A 10,140-nucleotide genomic window follows, 5' to 3' on the forward strand; every position below is an offset into this window, starting at 1 on the left:
ATTCTCCTGCCTCAGCCTCCCAAGTAGCTGGGACTACAGGTGCCCACCACCACACCTGGCTAATTTTTTGTATTTTTAGTAGAGACAAGAGTTTCACTATGTTAGCCAGGATGGTCTCGATCTCCTGACCTCGTGATCCACCTGCCTCAAACTCCCAAAGTCCTGGGATTACAGGCGTGAGCCAGAGCGCCTGGCCTCCAAGCCCACATTTTTTACCATCGTGTCCACTATCTCCACTCATAAGAGGCAGGTGAATGTTTCCAAATTGGGCTGTTCTCTTTACTGGGTACTATAATAAAATTGGATTTAACACTCTTAAACTATGGCATTCTAGCACTCCCAACCTGAAGTGTAATCCATCTCCTGAAATGTCCAAGCCACTTAAAGATGGGAAGTGGGAGGTAATTGACAGTTCGATGGTACCACATTGACTGCCAAGTCAGTTCCGACAAAGTGGCTGGCAAGGTCAGTGTCTTATTTCAAGGCGCCCTTCCCCTGCCCTCTCCTTGCATGACCTTCCCAGATGAAGAATCATTCCTTAATCAAGGGTAGAACATTTGTTGGGCTTCCCCATAAGAACTTGCAAATACTACAGATACTGATTCTTACCATGTCCATAAGATAAGGCTTACAAAAATAAATGATAATCATTGTACCACTGCTTACTGACAATGTGCTGGTCTAGATACTTTGCGTATAGCTGGTCTAGTTCTGATAACACTTCTGGAAGGTAGGCATTATTGTTCCTATTTAACAAATGTGAAAACTGAAGGATAAGGATAATATTTATATAGTTTTTCCATAGACATAATTAATCATTGAGGGAGGCAATTTAATAAGATTCTATGAAAAAAGGGGGAAAATGAGGTTTGGAAAGGTCAGCTTGCCCACCCTACTCATCTCCATCTGAACCTGCGTTTCTACAGACACTCAGTTTGGTGTGGAAAGATTAATACATTGCATGTGATCCACTTCAGGATTAGACAGAGACAGGTCCAAATCCCAGCCCTACCTCTTACTAGCTTTGTGAACCAATTGCTTCTTTTCCCTATTGAGAGTAATTCTTCATGTCATTTCTACATGTCTTTTTTTTTTTTTTTTTCCAAGCCAGGGTCTCACTCTGTTACTCAGGCTGGAGTGCAGTGGCGTCATCTCAGCTCACTGCAACCTCTGCCTCCCAGATTGAAGCAATTCTCCTGCCTCAGCCTCCTGAGAAGCTGGGATTACAGGTGCCCACCACCATGCCCAGCAAATTTTTGTATTTTAAGTAGAGATGGGGTTTCACTATGTTGGTCAGGCTGGTCTCAAACTCTGGGGCTCAAGTGATTCCTCCAACTCGGCCTCCCAAAGTGCTGAGATTACAGGCGTGAGCCACTGCATCCAGCCATTCTTCCTTTCTTGACAAGGTCTCACTGTGTTCCCTAGAGTGAGAGGCTGGAGTGCAGTGATGCAATCACAGTTCACTGCAGCCTTCACCTCCCAGGCTCAAGCAATCCTCCTACCTCAGCCTCTAGAGTAACTGGGACTACAGGTGTGCACCGCCACACCTGGCTAATTTTATTAATTTTTGTAAAGACAAGGTCTCACTATGTTGCCCAGGCTGGTCTCAAACTCGGGCTCCAGCCTCAACCTCCCAAAGTGCTAGATTGCAGGTATGAGCCACCACGCCCAGCTGGACTATTTTTCAAGGATGCTAGAGATAGAATCTCCCTACAGGGAAGAGGGAAGCTTTGTTTGTGGTTCAAGATAATAAAGATAATGCTGCTCACTGGGGCAATGGTTGAACAGGTTTGCTAGTAGCCTTGTTGAAAAGCTTAGGGTTTACTAATCTCTAATTCACTGCCTGTCTATGACCCATGGGACTTGTGGAGCAAGGGGGGGGGGGCAACAAAAGCATGACCTCATGCTGCCTGCTGTGTCATGAGTAACAAAGTCAGTGATTTCTGACCCAGAAGTTTCCTGTCTTCTGCCGGCATCTACAGAACAGTGGCAAGCTCACTTGTTAGTATATAAGTAAGGTAAAATTCCAAAGCCTTCGTGTTCTTAACACTAATACCAAATGTCAAAAGCATCAGTAATTTTCACTTTCTCATCTCCCATTGCACCTCAGCTTCCTGCAATTTGGCATCTGCCCAGTGCAATACTAAGCTGTTTTTGCCAGTGTCACTCAAGACTCATAATTGCCAGTTCAGAGGGTATTTGACTCCAGGTGAAACCTCCTAGACCTCTGCAGCCCTTAACATGAGGGGCTCATTCTCCTTCTGCAATGCCCCACTGGTAGCTCATGCAAGACCACACTTTGCTGTCTGTCCTTGTGGCACTCCTCCTTGGTCCCCTTCGTGAAGTCCTTTTCCCTTAGCAGCCCCATCCATGCCTTGCCAGCCTCTCTCATTGCTCCACCTGCCCTCCCTGAGTGATCTCACTCACACTGTTGGTTTTAGGAACCTTGTACATGGTTATGATGCCCTAATTCTGGCTCCAGTCCAGATATCTGACACAACTTACCAGCCACCTGCTGAGCAGCTCTACCTCAATCAAGTGGTCCAAAAAGGAATCCATCCTTCCCTGGCCTTCCCCATCACTATGTCCCATATTCTTCCTCCCACTGTTCCTCTCTGGCTCCAATCCTTCCTGCCTTGGGTGATCACAGTTTCCAGCTAACTGGGCTTGCTGCCTCCTCTTGGCCCTGGCCCTTGTAAAGCCTCCACTTCACTGTTGCCAGAGTTATAAACCAAATCATGTCATTTCCCCACTTAAAACCCTTCACTTTCTTCTCAGAGCCTACCTGACAATTTTTAAAAAATTATTTATTTATTTTTTTTGAGACAGTCTCGCTTTGTCACCCAGGCTGGAATGCAGTGGTACAGTCTTGGCTCACTGCAACTTCTGCCTCCCAGGTTCAAGCAATTATCCTGCCTCAGCCTCCCAAGTAGCTAGGATTACAGGTGTGTGCCACCGCATCCAGGTAATTTTTGTATTTTTAGTAGAGGCGGGGTTTCACCATGTTAGCCAGGCTGGTCTCAAACTCCTGAACTCAAGTGATCCGCCTGCCTCGGCCTCCAAAAGTGCTGGGATTACAGGTGTGAGCCACCACACCCAGCCAAGGTTATTTAATACATAGTTCAACATGCCCTCTAATGTTAACACCCACTCCTCCGATCTGTCTCCTATGGCCACTACCATTCAAAGTGGAAAAGAGGTGGGCAGGAGATGTCTCAAAATAACACTCATTATATGGCACTAACTGGTTATAATTATTATTACCTATAACCAGGAAGTCATAAAACATTGCATTAAACACCAGTTACATATGTTCCACCTGCCTCAAACCCATGTGTGTTCTTAATTTTGGTGTTGTTCTTATTTTGTTTGAGACAGCGTCTTACTCTGTCACTCAGGCTGGAGTGCAATAGAGCAATAATGGCTCACTGCAGCCTCAACCTCCTGGGCTCAGGTGATCCTCCCACCTCAGCCTCCAGAGTAGCTGGGACTCCAGGCACAGGACACCATCTCAGTTAATTTTTAAAAATTTCTGTAGAGATGGGGTCTTGCTATGTTGTCCAGGCTGGTCTCAAATTCCTGGACTCAAGTAATCCGCTGGCCTGGGCCTCCCAAAGTGCTGGGATTACAGTGTTAAGCCACTTTGCCCAGCCTGTTTTTAGTTTTTCATTGAAAAAAAAAAAACAAAAAAAGTCACACTTTGCATCAGGCGCCATATTTCCACCCAATTATTTGCTATCAAGCTTGTTCGCTCCTCAGGGTTTCCTTTAGAAACAAGGCGAGAGATTCCTTCATTTTACCCAATTAGGCTGCTGAATGACTAGGGTTTCTTGGTGATCTATGTATCTATATCTCTCTATTATCTATACCTATATCTACCTGTATTATATATATGTACACATACATATTACACGTGTGTATATATATGCATACATATATGTGTATGTATATGTGCATACATACTTTTTCTTTAATTGCTCCTTCGTCCTCTAAGCAAACAAACTAGCACCCCCAAGTGTCCGCCAGGAGGCGCAGGGGGCAGCGTGGGACCTGCGGTACCTCCACGGTTGTAGAGGTGTAGAGAGATGCAGCAGCGACGGAACCGGGCTTCTTTTTTAAAGAATCAGTGTGAGGGAAGGGTGCAGAGCCGCGTTATTTCAGGGAGACCTTGTCGCACTGCCCCTGCCTCGTGTAGGTAGTATCTGGGGTGCGTGCGCCCGGTTCGCAGACCCCATGGAGGGACGCTGCTGGCGGCAGATGGGGCTCCTTTCGCGGCTGCAGCCGGCAGTAACCCAACCCCTCCGGCGCAGAGACTGAATCAAGAAGCGCAGGGGACAGCGGCGAGCTGCGAACAAAAGCCCTTGGCGCGGGGCCGAAGCCCAGGACGTGGGGTGAGTGAACCAGCCCGGGTACTGGGAGCTGGAGGCACTGGCGCGGCCAGGTTCGTTGCACTCCAGAAGCCCACCCACTGGAATGCTGTTGGGGAACTTGGAGGGCACCCGAGGGCGGGTATCTGAACCAAGACTGGGGTGGATAGTATCTTTAGCACATTCAGACTTGGAGGAGATGGGGTGCATCTGAGAGCATCCAGGCGCCTTCTCCATCCCCAGCAAACACGCCGTGGGGGCGGAGGTTGGGGCAGAGGCGGCATGCAGAGCCCTCAGCAACCCCTGAGAGAGCTGCAGGAGAAAGAATCCATCACCCCTCCCGGAGAGGCCTTGGGGATTTCTCCCAGCCCTTCAATCACCCGGGGGCCCTGTGCCGGAGTCTCCTTTGGCAGGGGAAATCAACCATAAACTTCTTCCCCTAGGCAAATGGGGTCCCTGGGGATGAACAGGCCTCTTGCTTTTTTTGTTCCTGCAAAGCTGCATCCCCGGTAGCCCGCATAAGCTACAAACAAATACGCTAATCCTCTCGGGAATCCTCCAGCGCCTCCCTTGCTAGCTGCTGCCTGCACCTGGATCTTTTAACTTGCAGCAGGAAGGGGATGCATCTAGCCGGCCAGGCGCCCAGAGGAGCCTCGCCACAGGCCTCCACCCCGCATTCCGCGGCTGAGGGAGATCCAGGCTGCTCTCTAAGCACGAGTGCCCGCCCCACCCCCATCCCCGTTCTGGCGCCCTGCCTGGGCTTTCCGACATCGGTTTTATGATTTATGTTCCACCAAAGCCTTTGAGCCTAATCCGAAAACGAATTAAGTTGGGATGGGGTGAATATGGACAATGAGTGGGGAGCAGCTCTCAGATGTATTCCTCGATGTCCCTCCTTGTCATCCACAGAGATTCCAACAAAGGACTGGCTCAGCCATGGTGGACCCAGTGCCTGAAGAAGAGAAGGCAGGAGCGGAGGCTGGAGACTCAGGCGGGGACGAGGCCGCGGCGTCCGTGCCCCCTGATAACCAGGACGCCCAGCAGCCCTCAGTCTCCTCGGCCTCGGCCTCCGCGGCGGTGCCCCGCAAGGCGGAAGTCCCGTGTGCAGCAGCAGAAGGCGGGCGGCGGGAGCAGTCCCCGCTGCTGCACCTCGACCTCTTCAACTTCGACTGCCCGGAGGCGGAGGGCAGCCGCTACGTGCTGACCAGCCCCCGCTCGCTAGAGGCCTGCGCCCGCTGTGCAGTCAAGCCGGTGGAGCTGCTGCCGCGGGCCCTGGCCGACCTGGTGCGCGAGGCTCCGGGACGCTCCATGCGGGTGGCCACCGGCCTGTACGAGGCCTACGAGGCGGAGCGGCGTGCCAAGCTGCAGCAATGCCGGGCGGAGCGCGAGCGCATCATGCGCGAGGAGAAGCGGCGCCTCTTCACGCCGTTGGGCCCCGCGGCTGCCGCGGCCTCCGCCTCTGCCTCGGCCCCAAGCGCGGGCAGCAGCAGCAGCTGCAGCAGTGCCAGCCTCCCAGCCTCACCTGCGCCGCGTGCGGCCCGCAAGGCTTCCCCCAGTCCCTCCTCGGCCCGGACCCAACCTCCCCCAGCGGGTTCTCGGACAGGCAGGAAAAGCCATTCGTTGGATTCGCTGTCGCGCCGGCGTGAGGGCGCCCTCAGCTCCGAGTCGGGCGCATCGTCGTCCTCCTACAGTGGGGAAAGCCTGCGGGAGTTGCGCTGGCCGCCGCGGGCCTCGGCCAGGAACAGCTGCCCGGCGGGGTCGGCGTCCTCTAACACCAACGCTCCGGGCCGCCCGTCCGCCCTGACCCTTGTTCCCATCACCGGCCGCAGCTTCAGCCTCGGCGACCTGAGCCACTCGCCGCAGACCGCTCAGCACGTGGAGCGCATTGTGCGCCAAGTGCGCGCCGAGCGCGGCCTGCGCGGGGTGCCGGAGCGTGATCGGAAGATCGCGGCGCTCATGCTGGCGCGGCACCAGGAGGAGCTTCTGCTGCTGGAGCAGCGCGCCGCGGCCCACGGCCAGTGGGAGCTGCAGCGCATGCGCGCCGAGCAGCGGCGGGAGCGCGAGGAGCGGGAGAAGCAGCGCGCCCTGGAGCAGGGCCGCCGAGCCTGGGTCGCGCAGGTGGAGGAGCGGCGAGGCCGCCGTGGCCGCGAAGAGCGCGAGGCGGCGCGGCGGCGGCAGCGACAGTACGAGCGCAGCGAGGAGCGGCGGCGGGAGCTGGCCGAGCGCCAGGGCCTACTGCGGCGGGAGCGGGCGGAGCGCGCAGCCCGGGAGGATCGGCTGCGCAAGCTTCAGCAGGAGCAGAATCTGAAGCAGCGGGAGGAAGGCCTGCAGGAAGGGCGGGAGCGGGCCGAACAGATCCGCAGGGAGCGCGCCCAGCGCGCGGCCCGCGCCAAGCAGCGCCAGGAGGGCCAGCTGCAGCGGGAGAAGCGGGAGCTGAGCCGTGCGGAGCGGGCGCGCCACGAGGCGCTGCTACAGGGCCGGGCGCGGCAGCAGCGCCAGGAGCGAGAGGGCCTGCGGAGCTCGCTGGAAGCCAGCTTGGGCCGTGCGCAGGAGAACTACGAGCATTTGGTGGAGCAGCGCACGCGAGAGCTGCGGGAGCGGGCCCGGCGAGAGGAGCTGCAGGGTCGGCGGGCCAAGGAGGCGGCAGAGCGCAAAGAGCGGGAGCATCAGGCCCACCTGGAGGCGCTGGCCCGGGCAGGGGAGCGACGGCTGCAGCACGCGACGCAGGTGGCCGAGGAAGCAGTACAGCAGAAGGCGCGGCGCGTGGGCCAGAGCCGGATGGAGAAGGAACGAGCCCAACGCGCCAACAAGGAGAAGGTGGAGAGGGACGAAGACTGCCGCCGGCGAGAGCTGCTCCAGGCCATCGGGCGCAAGCTGGAGCGAAGCGAGCAGCTGTCGCGGGAACGGCGCAGTGCGCTGGAGAGCGCCCGCTCCACAGCCCGGGCCTCCTTCCACGTTCGCGAGAAGGTGCGCGAGGAGACCAACACGCGCTCCTTCGACCGCATGGTGCGGGAGGCCCAGCTACACGCCAGCCTGGACCGCAAATAACTGCGGGTCTTCGCCAGCCAGATTGGCACGCACAGCCCCGTGGGGCCTCAACCACTTTGACGATCGTGGGAGACCCTATTCGGTGCGCAGCGCCGTGGCCTCTCGAGGCTTCTGACCAACGAGGCAACAACAGTACAGACTTGTGGGACCTGTCAGCCGGCCCCCTTTGTTTTTAAAACTTAATTGATTTGGAGATGACAGCACAATCTGCCCACATCCATCCTTGGTGGCTCCTGCACCGGCCCTTGCCAAACTTCCTTATGTGTCTCTTGGGTTGGAATAGAGAAGCTGGGGGGAAAGGGAGTGCTCGGAACCGGGGAGAGGCCCCCCAGGAGAGGGCAGAGGTGGTTGTCCCCACCCCTTCTGCAGCAATTGCCCCAGGCACCTTTCTGACATTGGCGTTTGAGACAGAGTTGCTGCTGCTGAGGGACCATCACCCTGGCTCACCTCCATCTTTCAAAATATGGCAAGCTGCACAAAGCTCGGAGGGCTCCCAGAAAAGCGCAGTTCCTCCAAGGTGTCAAGCCATGGCCAAATGATCCAAAAAGCATTTGATTTTTTAGGCCTTTTAATCGACCACCTGAGCAAATTCTCCTCAGTTTTGATAGTTTTCCAATTCAGCCCCTTGGGTTTTCTAGACAATCATCTGCAGATAATGTTCAATTATTCTTTGCCCAGTCTCTCCTTATTCTACCAAGTAGCACAGGACATTGGTTGTTTTGGTGATGCTGTTTAGCTTTAATAGAAGCCTCCAGCCCCTGGAGGGGGCGGGTTTCTTTGGCAACAGCGTTCCATCCCATTAAGCTTTCTTACAGGGTGGGGCCCACTCCATGAAGACAGCAGCCATGCCTTAAGAAGCAGAGCTACCCTGTGTGCCTCCCCAGGCCGTTCCTGCCTAAATCTCCAGCCCTGCATGCAGTCTTAAGGGTGGGCCCCAGAGAGTTTGGAGTGTAGGATTCCCTCTGTGAAGGAATCATCTCTACTGCTCTGAGGACAATTAGGGTATCCTTGGCGGCTTTACTATGGTGGCCTAAGAGTTGGAATTGCCTCTTTGTTGAGAGTTGTGTTCACTGTCGATGGCCCGTGTACCTTCTCCACCTGTCCCCAGGAAAAAGTCTCCCTCTTAAATTTTCTGGTAGCCCCTCACCTATGCCTGAAAGTATTTCACCCTCTCAATACCTCACCTTTCCCATTCGCCAGATGGGACCATCAGTATTCTCCTGGTACCACAAGGCCTGGATCCAAAGCACCATGTCAGTATTATTTGTTGGTCCTTTTTGTGCCTTTCTTGACCTGGAAGTGAGGAGGCAGGAGGATTGCCGTCAGCCTAGTTTCTTTCTGAGAATATGGATTCCTAGTGTTGGAAGGGGCAGTGCATCATGGACAGATGGTCATTTAGCTTCTGGGGTGAAATAGTTGCAATACCAGGTGACTCCCTGGCCCAAAAGGTCAAATTCAGTTGTCATTAGGCAATTTTAACCTTTAGAGCGCTTCCCTTCCATGAAGCTGACACCGCCCCCCTGCCATATCCACCCATTGACTCTGTCTTCATCAGGGAAGGTGGGAAGTAAAACATCACTTTTTACATTAAACCAGGATCAGGAATAAAAAGTTACCAAAAAAAAAAAAAAAAAAAAAAAAAAAAAAGAAGAAGGAATCAGGGTAGAGAACTACTGCATTAAACATATTTCATATATATTCTGCTGGGTAAAATTGTCCCTGAAATGGCTGATTATTACACACACATACATACACACACACACTTTGTCAACCCTTCACCTCCACCCCATCACATGCCAACAAGTATAAAAGGTATATTGTGTAGAAGGAAGTTGTGTGTTAGGCTTAAGATGTCATGAAACAAGGAAAGGAGCTGTGTACTGAGGCTTATTTCTTGAATGGGTGAATTTTTTCCTTAAATTTTCTTGTTAGTAGCCAGGTTGTCAGTGAGTTGAAATAATTGGTATTATCCATGAATCAGAAGCATTTAACTAAAAGGTTAATGTGATTCTGGTTCTTACCTTGTGGTTCTTGAGTTGGTAAAGTGCTTTTGAAACCTCCATAGAAAATTCCTCTTTAAAACTGCCTACTTCCAAAGTATGTGCATTCCTTGGAGGTGAAAATCTGATTTTTCAGATAAGGCACTGAAAGGAACATAGGTGATCTTGCCTGGACCTTTACTCAGTTTGTTTTCTGGCTTACTGAGTGACTTTGGGTAGATTGCTTCTCTGTGCCTTGGTTTCCCTAACCTGTAGAATGGGGATCATGATTTCTGCCCTCTGTTACACAAACACTGTGAGGATGAATCAGAATCCAGATGAGTTCCCCAGTTCTACAACTCTGGAACTGAAGGTGCAATTGCTATAAACAGGAAGGATCATGTAACTGTACTGTGGTTAGAGTGTGTGATGTACTGTCATGACCTCGTGAAGAAAGTAGTCTTGAAAAGCACAAATTATAGTATGTCGTGTGTTGCAAAGGCCCAGGCCTGAATCTCACCAAATTAGAAGTTTGCACTTAGAGGGAAGCACTGTGTGAAGACAAAACCTTTTAGATTCTTCCAAAAACAAAAACCCATATAGCCAAGTAGAATTAAAGCAAAAACAGGGCTGGGTTATGGTGGTACATGCCTGTAATCCCAGCATTTTGGGAGTCCAAGGTGGAAGGTTCACTTGCGTCCAGGAGTTTGAGATCAGCCTGGGCAGCATAGCAAGACCCTGTTTCT

At 53.0% G+C, this 10,140-nt stretch overlaps 1 protein-coding gene across 1 annotated transcript; it reads left to right on the plus strand.

Moving 5' to 3' along the window:
• Nucleotides 1-4,042: 4,042 nt before the first annotated feature.
• Nucleotides 4,043-9,423, plus strand: CCDC177 (coiled-coil domain containing 177). Its single transcript, XM_017516510.2, has 2 exons — nt 4,043-4,391; nt 5,277-9,423. The coding sequence occupies exon 2, from the start codon at nt 5,304-5,306 to the stop codon at nt 7,413-7,415; it is 2,112 nt and encodes a 703-aa protein (XP_017371999.1). The 5' UTR covers nt 4,043-4,391; nt 5,277-5,303; the 3' UTR covers nt 7,416-9,423.
• The last annotated feature ends 717 nt before the right edge of the window (nt 9,424-10,140 follow it).

Source organism: Cebus imitator, unplaced genomic scaffold (genome assembly GCF_001604975.1).
Source record: "Cebus imitator isolate Cc_AM_T3 unplaced genomic scaffold, Cebus_imitator-1.0 Scaffold590, whole genome shotgun sequence".
Taxonomy (NCBI): domain Eukaryota; kingdom Metazoa; phylum Chordata; class Mammalia; order Primates; family Cebidae; genus Cebus; species Cebus imitator.